Source organism: Pezoporus wallicus, unplaced genomic scaffold, assembly GCF_028554395.1.
Source record: "Pezoporus wallicus isolate ANWC-B61680 ecotype Strahan unplaced genomic scaffold, APGP_CSIRO_Pwel_v1 contig_6217, whole genome shotgun sequence".
In the NCBI taxonomy this organism is placed as follows: Eukaryota; Metazoa; Chordata; class Aves; order Psittaciformes; family Psittacidae; genus Pezoporus; species Pezoporus wallicus.
In genome coordinates this window covers 1,991,386-2,011,674 of record NW_026637336.1, presented here as the reverse complement: position 1 = coordinate 2,011,674, position 20,289 = coordinate 1,991,386, and the positions used below count along the sequence as shown (strand labels likewise).

The window sequence follows — 20,289 nt, the reverse complement described above, 5'->3', positions numbered from 1 at the left end:
CAGCAGCGCCAGAGGCTGTGTTTCCTCTGAGCAACACGGATGAGCTGCTCCAATGTAAAGAGACTGAAGCAGCTGCTAAAGCTGTGGCCTGCCCAGGAGCATTTCTTGCTCCATTAAGGAATTAGAGGCTGTGCTTGGACGAGAGCAGCACAAAGCTCTGTTTCTTCCCATGGCTTATTACCAGGCACAAATAACTTAACCCCTCGTTTCCCTCTCAGAAGTCATGCACATGGGTCGTTACCTGCCTCGCCTGTTGCTGAATTAGCGAGCAGTCCACACCGTGCTGTGTAATTGTCAGGCTAAATTAAGCACAAGATCTTAGTTACTGGTTATTTTATTTATTTTATATATATATATTATTCTTCATCTTCTTTCTTTTTTTCTCCAGGAAAAAACGAAAGTGGTTGAACCCTTGGACTATGAGAACGTGATCCTTCAGCGCAAGGTTCAGATCTACAGCGATCCCCTCCGGGACCTGCTGATATTCCCCATCGAGGATGTATCTGTGAGTTGGTGCTGGCTCTTTCTCGTGCTTGAGGCTCACCTGCCTCCAGTCCTGCTTCGTTTGGAAGGTTTCTGCTCTTTGCCACATGTTCGTGTTGGCTGCGTTTCTGACCCCTAAAGCCAAAATGACCCACTGGCGATTTGGGACCACAGTATTGATTTAAAGCAAGTATCGAGCCCTGAAGACCCAGTTTGCACTGAAAGCGTGTTCTTTTCCCTGCAGATCTCAGTCATCAGTCGACAGAGAAGGACTGTCCAGTCGACAGTGCCAGAAGATGCTCTAAAGAAAGCTCAGAGTCTCTTCGTCAAAGAGGTAGGGACAGGAGTCCGAGCAGCGCCTTCCTTCAGGCAAGAGGAGCAGCCTTGGTCAGGCCTGTTCCACTTGTGCTTCCCTCACCCAGCAGTCTGTAGCCTTTCAGCCTTGTGCATGGTTTTGTTTTGCTTGCTGTAGCTTTCAAAGAGCTGCATTGTTTTCCTTTCAGTGCATTAAAACCTACAGCTCAGACTGGCACGTGGTGAACTACAAGTATGAGGAATACTCAGGAGACTTTCGGATGTTGCCATGGTAGGTGTTGTGCTCCCTTGGAATATTAATGCATGGTCACAGGGCTGGGGTTTGATGAGGCTTAACAGGACCCTTTCTGATGCCTGTCTCACAAGCAGCCTTCCCTCCAGGGGTATGTCACTGGGAAAGCTAGAGGGCCAGAGGTTCATGTTATCACAGTGTTGGCATTCAGCTCTGCCAGGGAGATGCTGACAATATTGTCAGCATGGATCATAGAATCCCAGGCTGGTTTGGGTTGGAAGGGACCTTAAAGCTCATCCAGTTCCAAGCCCTGCCATGGGGATCTTACTTCATCACTTCGCATCCTGTCCACCAGTGTCTGTCTGGGATGAGGGTGCCCCACAGACCGGCCTTGTGGCAGGATAAATACTGTTGGCAGTGTCTGCTCATCCCAAACCGAGAGCCTCCTTGTCCCCCTGGGCTGATGTTCTGTGTGTGCTGGACATGGTGTGCTCGTGCCGAGCAGATCTTTGTGCCCCTGTCATTTGGAGGGTGTTGGACAGCTTCATTTGGGGATGCAGTATTGCTGTTAATGCTGCAGTGATGGGGAGCCGTGTGCTCCAATGGAAGATAAAGTGGCCTGCTGCATCTCTGTGCTGCATAAATGCAAGTCAGCAAAATCCCTGCAGAATCAGCTAACAAGGAGCAAGCTTATTACATACAGCTTGTGCTTAATATCCATGAAATGCACTCAGAAATCAGCTTCCTGCAGCTGTACGGGGACGTGCCTCCTGCAGAAGGACAGCTCTGATGTGCTCTCTAGTCTGCAGTTTGGCTCTTCCTCCTGGATCCAGCATCGGCTGCTGGCCTGCAGGACCCTCGTGTCCCAGTCATGGTAAATAACAGTGTGTTGTGTTTTCAGCAAATCCTTCAGGCCAGACAAGATTCCAAGCCATGTGTTTGAAATCGATGAAGACTTTGAAAAGGATGAGGTGAGGAGGTACTTGCTTTGTTTTCACCTGTTCCACTGTAAGTTCTGTTAAAAAGCAGATTTCACAAGGCAAAGTCAGAATTCAGTTCCCAGCAGCGGTGTTCCGATGAGATGTTCTGTGCTGTGAAGATGTGACCAAAACTGAGCCAGTGACATATTTCAGAGTATGATATGTTTCAGGGTAATCTCTTGGAGCTAAGGGTCTCCTATATCTGCAAGATTAGCCCTAATATGACGGTTTTTACTTGAAACAGTGCAGCAGAGGAAATAAAAAAAGGAAGGCAAGCAATGACTAAGTAAATTCTTCATGTCCAGACTGAAAAGTGGGCAATTTGGTTTCCAACCACACTGTGATAGCGGGGTCCTCCTTTAGCACATAACCTGCAATTCCCAAGCAGTCACCCCGACCCCAGGTACTCGGACGTGTCAGTCCTGTTCCCTGTATGCTGTGCCAGTGTTCCAGGGGTTTGCTCCCTCTGGAAGTTGCCTGTTTGCACTCAGCTGGTCGCAGGGAAGATTTGCAAGCCTGGAGCAATTCCCTGAGGTGAGCTGGGGGCTCTGGCAGTGGGGACATCCCCATCCTGGTGCTCATTTTGGAGGATGCTGTGTTTCCCTCTGCAGATCATGTTTGCTACAAAAGGGAGGGGAGCATTTTTCTGTCCCAAGTACCACGTGAAGCCTAATTCACACCCATGGCATTAGGAAGTTGTAGTTTACGGTGGGAAGAGCTTAGCTCAGCTGTTTAAAACCCACAGGGCACTGAGCTGCTGCTGCTGAGGATGAAGGAAAAGGGAAGTTTCTTTCTTGGGGAGCTGAAGATTTGAAGGGGCTGTTGGCTGCATGTCCTCCCAGTTACTGTGTGTCTCTCGGTGCCCCTCGGGTTGGACTGGGATGGCTTCTTTGGAAATGGAAATGTTTTAGTTTTCTCTTTTCCTATGTAGTTGGGTTGCATTACATTGTTAACTTGAGGTGGTACCTCTTTAATCATACCTAATATGGGCTGGAGACAGAGCTGTGCAGTATGGTAATAGCATAGAATGATAGACTGGTTTGGGTTGGAAAGGACCTTAAAGCTTATCCACTTCCAAGTCCCGTCCAACCTGGCCTTCAACACTGCCAGGGGTGGGGAAAAAGTGAAAGGACACAAATGTGCTATCAAAATTGGGTGGAAACCTTTTTTCTTCTGGTCAGTGTTCACAAAGTGAAGTTACTGAGGTTGGTTGGCAAGGAGCAGTCCAAGTGCTTTGGCAGCTATTTTGTCATTTATATGTTTTGGCATGGCCATATCTGAAGGATTCTGTTACAGTTTCCTGACATTTGCATTAGAATTCTGTAATGGAAATTTGAGTAAAAGCAGTCTCATGATGGAAAAAGGTGAACCAATATAAAGGAGGAATCACGGGTTGTTTTACCCAGGGAAATAAAGCACCAGAAAGTTTACTTTGTCATTGGAAGTTTGACAAGAAAAGAGTGAAAACCTGCCATTCGGGACGCAGGAGGCAATACAAACCATTCCCTTCACAGCCCACGGGCAGACAGCCCAGGTCCACCTCTGCTGCTGAGTCACTGCAAGTCCCAGGGCAAGTTTTCTTCATCAGTCTGGGATCTCATTGCCTTCCCTCCCCAGTGGGGATCACAGTTGGGTATGGATGGAGAGCTGTGCTCCCTGGCTGGGACCACGGGCCAGGAGCAGAGGTGCGCATCCCAGCTCACACACCAGGCACAGCCTGGCTGCTCACTTGAAACTTTCTGGTTCATCAGATGTGCAGCTGTGTTCCACCTGTTGTGGCCTGGGGGTTTTCACCTAAATGTAGAATGGAGAGTTGGTTTATCCAAAGGGAAATGACACAATAGGGCTGGAGTTCTGCATTTTGCAACCTCCATTTTGGTAACCTCCTTCTTCCCCCAAGCTTTTGAAACGCTGTGTAAGAACCACCGTGCGTTTCCTCACTGCAAACTGCTGTGCAGCTCTGGCAGTGTAGCTGTAATTTGTCCTTTTAAAGGTGACCCAAACTAGCCTGTTTTGCCTCTTTCTTGGAAAGAGATAACCCTGATGGTTTTTTGTGAGACCACTGTATGTGTAGCTGCCCGTGTTACACACATATTGTTGTACACATGTGTCGTTGTATCACTGTAATTAGAGCAGTATTGTTTCCCAGGGTGGAGATAATCCTTGTGTCCAAGGGGAAGTTTGCATGGGAGGCAGTTCACCTCTTTTTCATAGGATCACAGAATAGTTTGGGTTGGAAGGGACCTTAAAGCTCCTCCAGCTCCAACCCCTGCCGCAGCAGGGACCCCTTCCACTAGAGCAGCTTGCTCCAAGCCCCTGTGTCCAGCCTGGCCTCTTTTGCTCTCTTTCAGGATTCCTCCTCCCTGTGCTCGCAGAAGGGTGGGGTGATAAAGCAAGGCTGGCTGCACAAAGCCAATGTGAACAGCACCATCACTGTTACCATGAAGGTGAGTTTAATCCAGCATTGTGCTCATCGTGAACAAGGCGCGAGGTTAAGCTCAGACCGCTTCAGGAGTGCAGGCTTGCGTTTGGATGGGCATCTCTCCCTCTTGTGGAGCATCCCAAGGTGGACTGGAAAACCCAGTCTGGCAAGAGCTTTTCGCCCCTTCCCTCCCCAGAATATAAGACCCATGCACTTCAATTCGTGACAAGCAAGCTGAACAGAAAGGCCTGTTTCAGTAAACCAGGGTTGTTTCTGAATGAGCAGCTGAGGCCCAGAAGAGGAAGGCGATTTAAATAACTGAAACAGCTGCCCTGCAGAAAAGACTCCTCTGAATTGATGGTTTCCTTGCTGGTAGGAAAGATGTATGGAGGCCAGCTTTAAATTGCAAGCCAAGTCTTAGCTGGAAAAGCAGGGGTGATATCACCGAGGAGATGGAGCTTTACTGACCTAGAAGCAGCAGCTGCATTGTCTCCTGTTCAACACTGCGCGTGATCCAGCATGACAGGGCTCACATTGAGCAATGGAGGTTTTCAGCAGTTCCAGCTCAGGTTTTTGCTGTGGCAGTGAGCCCGTCTCTTCTCCCACCCTGCAGCTGCCTCCCGACAGCATAGAGAGGATGAGGGACTTACCCTCCACTGTGCAGCTGAAGGGTGGCTGCAGCGAGGCTGCTTTGTGAGGATATTGTTGAACCGAGCTTTTTGAGATTTCCTGAGCTCTGCTTTCATGAGAGGTGGAGCAGAGCCATTCATAGTGCTAAATTTAGTGGAGTTTTAAACTGATTACTCATGAGCCTGAAGGCCACGCGCAGAGCAGGGTTTTCTGGTGCTCTGCTTTTCCAAGCAGCAAGGTTGAAGCCATTTCTGCTCCTTTAACTTCTGGATGAGGTATCATACATGCTGAAAGTAGTCAGTTGGCTTCGTTCTTGACTGAGCCTCTTGTGGTGTTGTTGGCGTCTGTGCTCAGCACCTCAGACCCACCCTGCAGAGATGTTCTCTGAACTACACTGGCTTCAGTTCCATTAATAAGATCCACAGTCTCTTGTGAAACTCAAAGTACCAGCCATCGGCAGCTGTTTTCTGAGCTGGTCCTGGTCACTTCTGTATCTTACAAAACACCTCCTAAGGCACATGCAAGAAACCTGAGGACTTCGAACGTCTTCGGCATTATCACCATGTTGAGAAGCTCCTGTGCCATAGCAGAAGCACATGCATCCATCTCTTGGGTGCTGGCTGTTCCATCGCTGCCACGTGCTGGGTGGTTGGTACCTCACATTGTTGCTAACCATGTGGAGAGCCAGCCCGTGAGCAAGCTGTAAGTAGGGTACAGCCATCAAACCTTGATTTCAGAGTAACCTTTCCTTTGCAGAGAGCTTCCCTGGCTTGGCCCAGCTCTCGCTGTCTGCTCTGCAGCATGTCAGTGTGCTGCATTACAACCAGGGCATCAGTTTTCTCCTCCCTCCTCTCCCTTTGCTCCCTGCCTTCCCTAATGGACCTCCCCAGCTCTGTAGCCATCCCTCTGCAATTGCAGTGCTCACCAGCAGCATCTGTAGCCCGATCAGAGCGGATGTTCCCCTCTGTTCCCAGGTTTCTAGTATTCATTTCAAAAGAGCGTAGTTTTCTGGCAATTATTTCTGACAGCAGTGCTTACAAGGGGAAAGGATCATAGGAATAGTGTTTGCTGCTTGCTTCTACATTTCCTTTGGAACAGAATTCAGAAGATGCCAAATGGTTTAGTGTGAAATCCCATACCCACAAGGGGTATCAACCCTGTAATATCTAAAGAGAGATCTGTCATGGGTTTCTGTAACATCCACTGCCAGAGTTTCTGACATTGATTCAGTGAAGTGCTAAATCAGTGTTTAAGCTGGCTTAATGCTTAGCATACTTAGCTTTCCATGTATTTTTATGCTTTGTTGGACTAAAGGTTTAGGTAAATCTTATTAAAACAGCTCTTGGAGCAGCTCTGTGGCTAAGTAGTCATCTAAATGATGCCAGAGGTTATCATTCAGAGCACAACACTCCCTTCCAGTTCTGTGTGAGTGGTTTTGTTGCACACGTGCTCGTGTCAGCAGTGGTGGGAGCAGGAAATTACCAGGAGTCTCCCATCTGGGATGAAAAATGTTGTGTTTATTTGTAGATCTTCCAGATATGCAGAAGAGTGGAAAATACTCACAGTGCTGCTTGCTGCAGCTTCCTTCATGGCTCTCCTAACACAGATACCCAGCAACTGTGAAATGCACCCTGCTCCTTACAGCCTGACAGCATATGGTGCTGTCATAACTGCTGCCAAAATGTTCTCCTGAATTAAAGTCCTGAATTATAGCCAGCCTTTTGGCTGACAAATGTGAAGGGAGATGCTCTGAGATAGTGAAGAGCTTGGTTTTTTCATAGAAGTCAATATCTCAAACATAGATTCACTTCTCCCAAGCTTGCTGCTTTATGAGAATTGAACACTGAGCCAAGCCACTTCATATGAAAAATAGGTGTGTGTGTGTATATATATATATATATATATATACACATAAAAAAAACACAAAGCAAATTGTAACAAAACCAAACAACAAAGCCCCAAGCCGTTGAATGGATTAGTGTCCCTTGGCTTGCATTTGCGTGCTAGGAATTTCCACATGTCTGTTCCAAAGTCTTCCAGAGAATTGCTTTGTAATTCTAACTAAGGTCTTTATCAAAAAGGCTCTGGCAATACCTGCTCTAGGCTGGGATGCATCTTCAAGCAGTGAGCTGATCTGAATGTACCATGCTGCATTACTTTGTAAAGATAAAGGCGGCTGGAGCCAGCTGAGAGGGGAGCTGAAAGCTTTGGGGCTTTGCTTTAGATGGACAAACTTATCATAACAACAAGGACATTAGAGTTAAAGAAGATGATGAAATCCCTATGAAAAACAGTTGTACTCAAAGGGGTGAATCACAACACTCCAGGGTCTTAAGTGTTTCTTGTTCCAGTGTTTTCTCAATAGCAGGAGGGCACATCCTGTGGCTGCAGTTTATGGTATACAACAGAGTGAATACTTGCATTAGCAAGACTTTTTTCTTTTGCAGGTGTTCAAGAGGAGGTATTTTTACTTGTCACAACTCACGGATGGTTCCTATATTCTTAATTCCTACAAAGATGAGAAGATTTCCAAGGAATCCAAAGGCTGCATTTTCTTGGATGCTTGCAATGATGTCGTTCAGGTGGGTGTGCTTCCTGCATAGCTGGACATGGGCTGATGCACTGCTAGCTCTGAGACAGATATCTCTCCAAGGTCTGTGCCACTGAGGGGTGAAGATACGGATTTGCAAACTAACCCAGAGCTGGCTTGCTCTGTCAGTTCATCCTATTAAAATGCAGGCAGGGCAGTCCATGAGGGTGCCATACTTCTGGCCAAGAAGACAGCAAGTGGAGAGCTGCTGTCGGAGTAAAATAGAAGCGTTTCTTCACTACCTCATCTGCTCTCTCCCTGGTCTGTCCATCTCCTTTACCTGGTTATCTTAGCTCAGGTGCCTTCCAAGACGGCAGAGGGTTGAGGCCAGTAATTGGTGTGACTTAGTCTTGAGCACCTTCCTCCTCTATTTGCTGCTTACATCAGCTTCTTGTTTCTTCCGTTACATCCCGATAAGTCCATGGAAACATGCAACCCCTTGGGACTTTCAGCCTGCGGTGGTCTTGTAGGGTTTTAGGAGCAGGTATTTGTACAGAGCTTAAACCTGGGTTTGTTTTGTTATGCTGAGAGCGAAGTGCAGCAGTGGATTGCTGCTGTGCCTTCTGCTGCTGCCTCTGCGGAAGCTCCAAGTGCCATGGAGCCAGTACAGGGAGCTTAAGTTACTCACTTCAGCGTGGGTGAATTGGAGCTGTGTGCTTCCTGAACACAGGGTCGATGTCTTTCTGAACACAGGAAAAGCAGCAGTACACATGCCTCAGTGATGTGCGGGTGTACATCAGGTTTGCCTTGGTTTCCAGTTGGAAAATGCTGTTTAAAGGCCAACAGAGCTCAGAGATGTTGTATTGAACCACTTGCTTTTAATTAGGTGCCTCTAAGTGTCCTGGGGTGCACCATTACTTACTGTGTCAGATAAATCCAGCTCCTTGCTTCTCTGGGTAAACATTAAAGGTCTGACAACAGAAGAAGGAGCTTGCTTGGGCTCTTCAGTGCAGTGTCTGTGGTTCAGTCTGGCTCTCTTCCACTTTCAGAGTAGCTGTCAAGCGTGGAGCTGCCAATGGCTTGATTGCAGCCATGAAGCCCTTTGTGATTGCTGCAGAAGAGGCTGCACGGTGTCAGCAAGGGTGCTGGCATTGTGCCTCATGGTGTTTCAGTTCAGGATGCTTCCACAGAGAGGTGCTGAGCAAAATGTAACACAGATCTTTCTCATTCTTGTTTCTTTTCAGTGTCCCAAGATGCGCCGTTACGCGTTTGAACTGAAGACAATAGACAAGTACAGCCACTACCTGGCAGCTGAAACTGAGCAGGAGATGGAAGAATGGCTGGTGACTCTGAGGAAGATCATCCAGAGCAATACTGAGAGTTTGGTGCAAGAGAAGAAAGACACTGTGGAATCTGTGCAAGGTCAGCAAATAAGCAACCTACCTTCACCCCTGTGCAGGAGGATGTGAGCAGTGTGCTTGGAGAAGCGTGTGTTTGTCTTCCTGTATCAATAGCAAGAATTGTGGCTGACACATGATATCATGTGAAAGGGCTTAGTATAATGGAGACAATAGTCTGAGGGATGAAAGTGGTGGGAAATATGACCCTCCTTCTGGATGGGAAATCCATGGCAAATTTTCAGGACTCCTGGAAAATTGGCTCTGTGCTGGAGTTCTGCTTTGGAAAGACCTAGCAGGCTGTAATAACACTCTGGTACTGGTAATGTATGGAAAAATCTCACTTCAGAGGAGTGGAAAAGTCCCCATGAAGTGTTTCTGTGCTATTCTAAGCTAATACTGCAGGATCCGTTCTGGCAGAGCAGTGCTCCTGCAGTTGTTTTGAACATCTGCTCTTTGTGTCCTTGCAGATGATGAATCGGGCACGCAGGGAAAAACAGAGAACATCCTGGAGAGCCTGGAGAGGAGCATGCATCCAGAGCTGATGAAGGTATTGTGTGTGCAGAGGACGCTCTCCCAGCCCGTAGACAGTTGTCTCCTCCATGTCTATAAAAAGGGGTTTTCCATTTCTGTGTCTTCAGCTCTGGGGGAGCCATGCAGGCTCCAAGTGCTGGTGGGGTCCCTGTTCTCTCATCTGCCTGTCTCATGGATGGAGCTCTGTGATCTGAGGCTGCATTTTCCTTGCCTCCAAGTGTAGAGCGTTTAAGGAAGAGCCAGTTAGAGCAAATGAAGGGCTGTTGTGGTCAGTAGTGCTCATTCCTGCTCAGCAGAGGTGGCCGTCCAGGCCATGAGAGCAGAGGGGCAGTTAGGTGGCAGCCACATTCTGTTTATGATGCATTGTGGTTCCCTGCTTCTGTCTGGTTTCTCATCTGGCAGAGCCACATTGCTCTACTGCCACTGCACAGCATTGGTGGCTACAGCTGAGAAGTACAGAGGAGGCCATGGGGATGATCAGGGGCTGGAGCATATCTTATATGGAGCCAGGCTGAGAACACTGGTGCTGTTCAGCCTGGAGAAGAGAGGCTGCGTGGAGACCTCAGAGCAGCTTCCAGTGTCTGAAGGGGGCTACAAGGATGCTGGAGAGGGACTCTTCATCAGGGACAGTAGTGACAGGACAAGGGGTGATGGGTTCAGACTGAAACAGGGGAAGTTCAGGTTAGATAAAGCAGAAGCTCTTCCCTGTGAGGGTGCTGAGGCGCTGGCACAGGGTGCCCAGAGAAGCTGTGGCTGCCCCATCCCTGGCAGTGTTCAAGGGCAGGTTGGACACAGGGGCTTGGAGCAAGCTGCTCTAGTGGAAGGGGTCTTTGCCTTTGGTAGGGGGGCTGGAACTGAATTATCTTAAAGTCCTTTGCAGCCCAAACCAGTCTGGGATTCTATGATCATCTCACGTACCACAAAGGAAACCTGAAAACTTCTATTTTGTTTTGCTTCCATTCTTTGCAAATAACGAGTGTTTGCCCTGTGTGGCCAGGCAGTAATACCAGTGCTTTCCTTTGTCCTAGTACGGAAGAGAAACAGAGCAGCTGAACAAACTGAGCAGAAATGATGGAAGACAAAACCTCTTTTCTTTCGACCCAGAAGTCCAGGTAAACATCCCCATAGTTGTAAATGCGAGGTTTTGTTCCCTGGACCTGCCTCCCCTCTTCCCACTGTTTTCCAGTGGGCTGTGGAACAGAAGGGCAGCTCATGCGAGAGCTGAACATGTCAGTGCTCAGGTGATAGCTCAAATAAAGGGAAGAGTAACAGCAGCCCCACACGTGGCCTCCCTCCAGCTTTGCTGGCTTCTGTATGATGCTTCTTGATGCTGCTGGATTTCAAACCCATCATCTGGGTGTCTGGGAGGTTCTCATGGCTGCAGAAGCAGTAGAAGTATTGCAAGGACACCTGCAGCCCACGTGGCCTGAGCATGTCTGGAGTCTAACAGTGATGTTAAAGACCGTGCGAGTGGCTTACAGGGAGAGTCTCAGTCTTCGGAGAGTTCTCAGATGTAGGGCCCATACAACCAGGAAAACCACCCCGTGCTGCTCTCGTGCTCTGGGGCAGGAGTTCATTGGCTATTGCCTTGCTTTCTTCTCGGGTTTGACATCTTTGCTAAGCTTTCTGCCAAGGTCCAGGTGTGGGATTTCAGTGGAATGGGCTGCAATTGTTCGTACAGTTGGAGAGAATCGTTCCAAGTTACTTGGTGGTTTCTGGTTCTCCTTCTGTGACAGGCTTTGGCTTGTTCACAGCTGTGAAAAAGAACTTTCTGGTTTAACAAGGAAATGTAATTAGTCTTTACAAGGTTTAGTTCTGAGCTTTTCTCTTGCTCCTTTAAAGTCTTTAACAGGAAGAGGATAAGCATCCAGGAGACCATGGAGATATTATTCAGCGTGGAGCATCTAAGATCTGGGTGTTTTCACCTAACCACCTGGTTCAGCTACATTCATTGTCCTCCCTCTATACCCAGAGCTCTTCATTCTGCTGTGGGTCATCAGATCTGCTGCAGCACTTGGCATCCAGAATCGCTGCTCTGGTCAATCCGGGTTTGTCTGTGCACCCTTGTACATCTGGTGCTAAGGAAACTGGGAGCAGGACCATAGACCTAAAACATATTTTCCTCATTGAAGAGAAACAGGGGACGCAGTGGGAAGAGTTTCCCACAATCAGATAAGCAGTTGCAGCCTATTTTGCTGGAAGGACTTGACTGGGAGATATCAGCTCCCTAGGTTTGGCATGCGGGTTTGTGCAGGATAATCTCCAAGAGATGTGCTGCTATTCAGGGGTGTTTGGTAGCTGTGTGTGCCCACTGCCCAGTATGATGGGTATGGCGAAGGTCTTGTCTAGCTGGTGGTGTTTTGGACACGTGTATCTCTTCTCCAAGAAGGGTGGATGTTGAGGCACAGACCAGGCACGGGTGTTCAGGGTTAGAAAGAAAGGAGCTGATTATAATCAAGACTGGGTTTTCTAGCTGGCTTTGCAGGCAGTCTTTGTTGTTTCTAACTATGGCAGTTATTGCTGTGCATCTAGAAATGCCTCCCACTTTGAGGAGGTGTTCACCATCCCAACGGCATGTGCCTTCTCTCTGTTTCAGGCACAGGAACCACCTCTTAAGCTAGTCACATCTTCAAAGTGGAAGATACTTTCCTGAGGGTAACGCCAGCTTATGTTCTGCTTTCTTCCCCAAGCTCTAAATGGTGTTTGGGAAGATCCCCAGGGTTACAGCAAAGCAGGAAGGAACTGAAATCATCCTGAGGTTTAGTTTTCTGTGCTCTACAAACCAGATTGCTAAAAATTGATACATCCTCATGAATTCACGCCGTGAATACGTTTGTGTAACATCCCCAAATGGCGCTCATTTGTGAATGTCTTGTACTTTCTGTACGACTTGAACAAAAGATTATTAAGATGGTATTGGCCATAATGTGACCCCTTAACATTATTCAGGCCTTTGTTTTCTTGTTTAATGAGACCAGATTTGCTTGTTTGCTGTCTAGAGACTGGACTTCTCGGGGATGGAGCCAGACGTGAAGCCGTTTGAGGAGAAGAGCAGCAGGCGCTTCGTAGTGATCTGCCAGGACTTCTCCCTCAACCTCCTCGCTCAGCTCAATGACAGGGCCGAAGGAGGACCCACCAACGTAAGGGTTGCTCTGGGGTGTTCTGCTTTGTCTTCTGTATCCTCACTGCCAAGAAGAACCCTCAGCAGGTTAACCTGGGTGGATAAAAGCATCCCGTTGGGGTGGTTCCGATGGGACCTGGGCAAGCAGTGAGCACTGGCGCAGGGTCATTGAGGGGTTTATCTACCTTGGTAGTTTGGTGTTCCAAAAAGGTGTCTGGGGACAGGGTCCATCCTGGTGTGCCTCAGCCTGCTGGGAACATGGACTGCTGGGAAACCAACCAGCACTTCAGAGGCATGGGGAATGGGGAGTTTGTGTCTGCCATGTTCTGGATCCCTGTGAAAGTCCTGTTGGTAAATGATTAAGCTCCATCTCCAAACCACTCACTTCTGTGTTTTATTTCATTTCCCCTTATGGCAAGGGATTTCCTTGTTCCGAAACCTTCTGACTCCCAGACTAACTGTATTCACAGCCCAGCACTCCCAGACAACTGTATTCACTTTATTATATGCATTTGTTACCGTGCCAAAGTTGTGCCTTAGCCTAAAAACCTCTTCCTTGTATTTGCTGAGGCTCTGATGTCTGCAGACAGCTATCACATCTCTCCTCAGCCTCTGTTCTGCCAGGCTGAACAGACCAGGCTCCTCCAGTCTTTCTTCCCAAAACATAACCCCTATTATCATGTCCTGCCTTTGGAGTCAGCCCTTTATGTGAGGGTGCTGGAGCAGCAGAAAGCATCTACGAAGCAGCAGCCCTGGCACTGCAGATGGTACCTTGTCTGGTGCCTGTTAGAGCTGCAAAGGCTTTGCTGGTTCATTCTGGCAGTTCAGAGCTCATGCACCAGCTCCTCCTCGGTAACCCCAGCAGATGAATGTGTCACTGAGAGCAGGGATTCTTGTTGTTCTGTCCCTAATCGGGCCAGAGTCTGACCTAACCAGCATGTTTTTAGTATTGATGTAATGCCTCCAAGTCATGCTGTAATGTCTCAGGCACGCTACAGTCTTGTCTTCAGGCCTTTGTTTGTATCTTTGCATGCACACATGCCTGCTAGGATGTGTGAATTAAAAACACATGGAATTATTGCTGCTTGCCTTGTGTGCTCAAGGTCAGGAGCTACAGACGAGTTGGCAGGCTTGGCACATGCAGCTCCTCAGCAGTGCTGGCCTGTGCAGTGGGGTTTTCTGACGTGTATTCAATCACGCTTCCAGGTCGAGCCCTTTTTCCTGAGCCTGGCGTTATTTGACCTGAAAAATAATTGCAAGATTTCAGCTGACTTCCACGTGGACTTGAACCCCCCGTCTGTCCGGGACATGCTGATGGATAACGCTGCATCCAGCGCGGAGGGCACCAAGGGATGTTCTCCAGGAGAGAGCCTTGTGCACGGGGTCCCTGAGGCTTCCCTGCGCTACATAAAACGGGTAAGGAGCTGACTTTCTCCTCAGTCTGCATCCCTTTTGAGGCTGTGGCTGGTCAGTAGTATTGCAACGTGGTGTAGTCCACTGTGTGGAGAGGCTGAAGTCACCTTTTCTCTTGAACTGGGGGGGTTTTGGTCAGTGTCTCAAGCCATTTGCTGCTTTGGGCTCACTGGCAACGATAGGCAAAGCTCCAGGTAGAGCTTTTCAAGACTTGACCATGCTCAAGCCCTGTGAGCCCCCATGGCCCGTCCGCAGCAGCAACCAAAGCAGGGGCTGTGTGTGCTGTGGGCAGGGCAGGGCAGGTCGGGTGCCCTGCTGTCTGACAGCCTGCTCTCTGCCTCTTGCAGGGGGTTTTCTCTGTGACCGACCCACATGTGGAGATCTTCCTGGTGGCCCGTGTGGAGAAGGTGCTGCAGGGCAGCATCACACACTGTGCAGAGCCGTACATGAAGAACTCGGACCCGGGGAAGGTATTGGATGGGGCTATGAGAGTTTCTGCTCAGTAATGCTGTCTGCTGCTGCAGGGGGTAGTGTGGTCTGAAACGGGGGCTGCTCGTTCTGACAAATGGTCTTCATCCATTCAGGTACTTGTGCTGCTGCAGGGCTGGCTTCGGCTGTGCTGTGGGGAGAGGTTTGGTTCCTTCGCCTGAAAAGAGGCAGAGGAGTTTTAGACAGAGCCATGTGGTTGGGGCATGGGGGCCTGTTCCCTATTACACTTCAACAAGGCAAAGCCTGGGCTGGCAGCAAGAGTGAGACACTCCAGGGCTAGAGAAGTGGGCTGCACTGTTCCATGGTGCTACACACAGTGTCTTACCCCAGCACAAAGAGGGACGTGGAGCTGTTGCAGTGAGCCTAGAGGAGGCCACGGAGATGCTGCGAGGGCTGGAGCAGCTCTGCTCTGGAGCCAGGCTGAGAGAGCTGGGCTGGGGCAGCCTGGAGAAGAGAAGGCTCCTGAAGGGGAGACCTGAGAGCAGCTCCAGTGCCTGAAGGGGCTGCAGGAAAGCTGGAGAGGGGCTTGGGACAAGGGATGGAGGGACAGGCCAAGGGGAATGGCTTTAACCTGCCAGAGGGGAGACTGAGATTAGACATTAGGAAGAGGCCTTAGAGCTCATCCACCTCCAACCCCTGCCACGGGCAGGGACCCCTTCCACTAGAGCAGCTTGCTCCAAGCCCCTGTGTCCAACCTGCCCTTGAACGCTGCCAGGGATGGGGCAGCCACAGCTTCTCTGGGCACCCTGTGCCAGCGCCTCAGCACCCTCACAGGGAAGAGCTTCTGCCTAAGAGCTCAGCTCAGTCTAATAGCTAATCTCAGTCCAGTGTTTGCTATTGCTCTGCAAAAGTGACAGCTGTGCTTGGTGTGCAGTGACAGGGATGTCTCTCAGCTCAGTTGTGCCTTGCAGCGTATGGAGAGTTGCTTCTCCCCGGGGAGTGCAGTGCTTCCAGTTCCTCCCCCGGGGCTCCATGGTGCTCACACTCTCCCCTTGTGTTTTGCAGACTGCCCAGAAGGTGCATAAGGTGGCCAAGCAGGCGTGCAGCCGTCTGGGGCAGTACCGGATGCCCTTCGGCTGGGCGGCCAGGTCAGTCACCGCGGGCTGCACCTCGGCTGCAGCCAGAGCCGCTGCTGCAGGTTATCCAGGACATGACCCGGGACACGGTCACAGTGGGTGGGCAAAGCACCGAGGGCTTGACGTCGGTGAAGCTGCAGCTGAGGGCAGAGTCTGGCTCTGGTTCCCAAGGCAGAATGGGGATGGCCTGGAATGCTCTGTCTAGAATTAGAAATGAAATCTGAAGGAGTAAACAGTGCTGGGAAAGCAGTAACCTCCTTGCTGACCTGTAGCTGCTGGCCTAAGGGGCGGAACGTTCCGGGGGCTGATGAATAACACCATCCTGTGCTGCTGCGGGAATCAGCACAGAGATTCCCTCCTGGCACCAGTCATTGCCAGGGCAGGGAGGAGAGTGCTGGACCTCCTGGCCTGGCAGTGGCTATCAGCTGGAGCTTGGCTCCTGTGTGGGGCTCTGCTTTAATTAATGTTCTTGGGACTGACCCCAGGTAGTGATCCCATTGCCGCACTGTGCTTTACTGGGACTGATAAAGCATATCAATGCTCGTTCCCTGAAATCACACATCGGAGGAAAGCCTGAAGGCAAGTTCAGTCCCCTGCCGCTGCCTCCTATCGCTGAGTTGCTCTGTGATGCTGACAAAGGGATGGTACTGACATGGGAACACCAAATGGCTATCGCAGCAGGCAGGGATTTGGGGTTGTACAGGGATTTTGCCCTTGACATTGGCTGCTCGGCTTCAGCCTGGTGTTTCTGGGATGCAGCTTATTCCTGGGAGCCAGCACACAGCCCCTCAAGGGCAGCCTCAGCCTAGCAGCGGGCTCTGTTCGGGCATTGACTTTGAGAGGCTTCAGATTTGTTCCTGCTGGGTAAGGAGCTGCGTTTTGAGACCAAGGAGTTGAGTGGCCTCATGTGGGCAGCTGCGTTGTTCTGCATCCCTAGAACTGTTTTCCTGTGAGTTTCAGGGGAAGGTGCTTACACAGAAAGGGAATATGGATGCTTTAATGTTCTTGCTGTGCACAGACATCCGCAGCCTTTATTTTCAAGGGTAATAATACCAGTATTCATTCAGGGCAGAATCCAGTCTCCTGTTCTGGGTTCAGGAGGAAGCTGATGTCTGTCCTGAGACTGGTCTTCATTGCACATTCCCTTCCTAGGAGAATTTCCATGCTCTGACCCTGTGTGCAACTAGGAAGATACTTCACCACCTGGTGTTAGTGGGGGGGATTGAAGGGTTTTGGGTATTGAGGACCAGTCTTGGAACTGGACTGTGTGTGTCCTTCTCACACTGGAGAGAAGGGACATGGTGATGTCCCATGCAGTTATGTGATGTGGGGGATTGGGGGGTGTGTGGGGATGGGGGAGTGCTCAGGAGGTCTGGTGTTGGTCAGAGCAGTCACAGGGCACTGAACCTGCCCCGCAGCCTGATGGGTCAAAGACCCCAGGGTCTGCTTGCTCACCAGCATTGAAGACACGTGTCTCCTCTTTTCTGCAGGCCAGTTTTCAAAGACTCCCAGGGCACTCTGGATGCTGAGGGGAAATTCTCGCCTCTGTACAAGCAAGACAGTGGCAAGCTCTCCAATGAAGACATGCTGAAGCTTTTAGCAGAGTATAAGAAGTAAGCGTAAGAGACTGGGGCAGGGGCTGAGCAGGTAATAGAACAGTTAAGCAGAAGCATGAGAGGACAATTTCTACAATGCTCTGAGGGTAACAGAAAGCTGATGTGTTCAGCACCTGAACATTCAAGGTTCACACTCTTGTTCCTTTCTCTCTAACCCAGACCAGAGAAGAGTAAACTACAGGTCATTCCAGCCCAGTTGCGTATTGTCATCAAGGACGTCCCGCTAGACTTCACAAGTAAGGATCTTGGATCTTCAAATGAATCCTGGTGGCTCTAGCCTCAGGAGTTAATCCCTGTATGGGCAGTTTTGCTATTTCATTAACAAGAGCACAACCTCGTAAGTCCTTCTGTTGGGTTCTGTGGAGGGATGTGGTCCAAGTGCAGAGGTTTACCTGTGTGCATCTTGTCTGCTGTTTGGCCATTACATCCTAAACCTAAAAGAAGCCACTTGCCTGCTTTTGCTGTTACTGTTACGCCAATCTCATATAGCAATTTGGATCTGTTAACACCAGAGGGCTTCACATATGTGGTCAGTGTGATTCTTTACTTTGCATTTAAAGAAACCAAGACAAACATCAGGAGATGTTTCCAGGATTTATAAAGCAGTAACTTCATGGGCCACATTCCTGGCAGGCTCGAGGTGCGGGTCCTGGGCAGAGCGGCCGTCCCTAGTCAGACATGGGTCATTCACAAGACCCTTTGACTCTGCCCAGAGCTACAGTAAAGTGCCACTTCTGCAGTCCCCCTGGCTGGGAGAGCAGAGCCCTGTGCTGCCCTTGCACCCGTCTGCTCCCACTATTGCTCCTGCATTTTGCTCCATGGATGTTGCATGATCAAGGGGAGAATTTTCCTTCAATCATTTCAGCAGGAGTGGTCCAAATCCTGCTGCCCGGTCAGCACACACAATCCTCGGGTGAGAAGTGGAGCAGGGTTTGAGACCCACGAATTTCCTTTCATGTAGGCTGTGCTCACTCACCCAAGCTTCCTTTCTCTTCCAGATTGTGTGACAGCTTCTTACATTCCTATAAAGCCTTTTGAGAAGAGCTGTGAGGACGTTGCGGTTGAAGTGGAAGAGTTTGTCCCAGAAGTCACTAAATACTGTTATCCCTTCACCGTCTACAAAAACCATCTCTATGTCTACCCCTTGCATTTGAAGTATGAGAACCAGAAGGTGTTTGCAAAGGTGGGTGACCTGGAGAGCAGGCTCAGCATGTAACGGGGTGATGCTGCTGACCTGCAGCAATGGCTCATCCTTCTGTTCTCCCCCATTTCAGGCAAGGAATATCGCTGTCTGCCTGGAGTTCAGGGATTCAGATGAAGCTGATGCCAGGCCATTAAAGGTGGGTACTGTTAATGGGGCTGCCACTTGCTGTTGTGTCCTGTGTGCCAGCCGGGCTGAGCAGGACTACAGGAAAGCTGTTTTCATTTGGCCAGCTCATTTAGGGTGAGAGCAAGCCTGAATTCAGCTCTTCATTTGTGTTCCCAGTGTATATACGGCAAACCCGGAGGGCATCTCCTGACCACAAACGCGTACGCTGCTGTGCTGCATCACAACCAGAGTCCAGAGTTCTATGATGAGGTAAAAATGCAATGGTGGGAAATACCAGGTTTTCCTGGGTGCTACAAAGCCAAGGGGCCTTTCAGGAGGCATCTTTTTTCCAGGGCTGGGTGGACTAAGGGTAAAAATAATGACCAGCCCTTTGCCTCAGTGGAAGAGCTCAGCAGAGCCAGGGACTGTCAATTTTTAATGCCAGTTTGTTTTGTGCTGTCTTTACTGTCACGCTTTGTGCACTGCAGTCACACACCCCCATTAATAAATAATGTGCTGATGTGATGAACATGTTAGCCAGGAGTTATTACGGATTGGTAGGAATGTGTTTAGTGTAACTGCGTACATAGCATTTGTGAAATAGAGCTTAAAATACTACTCCACGACTAAAAATACAGTCTTATCTATCATGGTATCATTTTAGATTAAAATTGAGCTTCCAATTCACCTCCATCAAAAGCATCATTTGCTTTTCACCTTCTATCATGTCAGCTGTGAAATTAATACAAAGGCAACATCGAAAAAGCAGGACACCGTTGAAACTCAAGGTACGTTCAATGCTTCAGTTACTTCTATTGGAGTCCAAGATAAGATGAACAAAGGGACATGAAAAAATACTTGATTAAAATACTGGACTGTCTGCATTTTGGCTTTTTGAAAGCATCCTCATACAAATCTTGGGTGTAAACTGGAATAAAACACAACGTGTTTAGTGTATATCGAAGCTCTTCCTGCATGTTCTTGACTTGGTTTGTGTGAATGGGCTCTTGTCAGTCAGGTCACCACCAAAACCTTGATGGGAGATCAGAGCCTCAGGGGCCGATCCTGCCAACCCTGAGCATGTATAAGAAACTGAGCACCCCCAGGTCCTGCGGGCTGGGTTGCCTTTCCATTCAGCAGGTCCTTGGGTGCACAACCATGGCTCGCAGGCTGTTTCTGCCCCTCCAACCCACTCCTGGTCTCGGCTGTGCTGGGTGTGAATGTGCTCACCAAGTCACCAGGTGAATGTGCTTTACCAAGGCTGATGTGGTCAATCCCAGCCTTGCTGAAGCCCTTTCCACAGCTGTGAACCTGATCTCCCCAGGGTGAGGCACAGCTCTTTTTGGAGATGGGTCACTGGGTGCCACCTAACTCAGGTCTGGTTGCCTCCGCAGTGGGGTACGCCTGGGTGCCGTTGCTGAAGGATGGACGCATCGTCACCCTGGAGAGGCATTTGCCAGTTTCATCCAACCTTCCACCTGGCTACCTAGGCCTTGGAGACCCAGAGGCACGAAGGGTAGGAAGGCCATTTAAAATGGACTTAAATGTAAAAGGAAGAGGAAGGCTGAGCTTTTGTTATCACTGTAAGTTCTGGGCCCATGTTAGTGCTCTGCTCAGCTGTAAAGATCCCAGCTGCACGGCAGCTCCCACAGCTTAAGGCTCTTCAGGATGGGAGGCAGGACTTCCTGTGCTTCTGTGGGTTGCAGAGAGTATTTCTATGGGAGGCTGGACTGTCGCAGATG

The 20,289-nt window shown here is 49.5% G+C and overlaps 1 protein-coding gene across 7 annotated transcripts in view; it reads left to right on the top strand.

Annotated features, from left to right (window-relative positions):
• DOCK11 (dedicator of cytokinesis 11) overlaps positions 1 to 20,289 on the top strand; it is a 68,597-nt gene that overhangs the window by 14,095 nt on the left and 34,213 nt on the right. For all 7 annotated transcript variants that reach the window (XM_057404922.1, XM_057404921.1, XM_057404919.1 and 4 more), the window contains exons 2-21: positions 389 to 505; positions 728 to 817; positions 987 to 1,069; positions 1,932 to 2,001; positions 4,362 to 4,457; positions 7,510 to 7,644; positions 8,837 to 9,014; positions 9,460 to 9,539; positions 10,552 to 10,635; positions 12,523 to 12,663; positions 13,851 to 14,060; positions 14,405 to 14,527; positions 15,552 to 15,634; positions 17,113 to 17,235; positions 17,398 to 17,474; positions 18,237 to 18,421; positions 18,513 to 18,578; positions 18,725 to 18,817; positions 19,212 to 19,335; positions 19,942 to 20,063. In XM_057404922.1, coding sequence (XP_057260905.1) covers positions 389 to 505; positions 728 to 817; positions 987 to 1,069; positions 1,932 to 2,001; positions 4,362 to 4,457; positions 7,510 to 7,644; positions 8,837 to 9,014; positions 9,460 to 9,539; positions 10,552 to 10,635; positions 12,523 to 12,663; positions 13,851 to 14,060; positions 14,405 to 14,527; positions 15,552 to 15,634; positions 17,113 to 17,235; positions 17,398 to 17,474; positions 18,237 to 18,421; positions 18,513 to 18,578; positions 18,725 to 18,817; positions 19,212 to 19,335; positions 19,942 to 20,063 — 2,280 coding nt within the window. The remainder of the gene's footprint in view (positions 1 to 388; positions 506 to 727; positions 818 to 986; positions 1,070 to 1,931; positions 2,002 to 4,361; positions 4,458 to 7,509; positions 7,645 to 8,836; positions 9,015 to 9,459; positions 9,540 to 10,551; positions 10,636 to 12,522; positions 12,664 to 13,850; positions 14,061 to 14,404; positions 14,528 to 15,551; positions 15,635 to 17,112; positions 17,236 to 17,397; positions 17,475 to 18,236; positions 18,422 to 18,512; positions 18,579 to 18,724; positions 18,818 to 19,211; positions 19,336 to 19,941; positions 20,064 to 20,289) is intronic.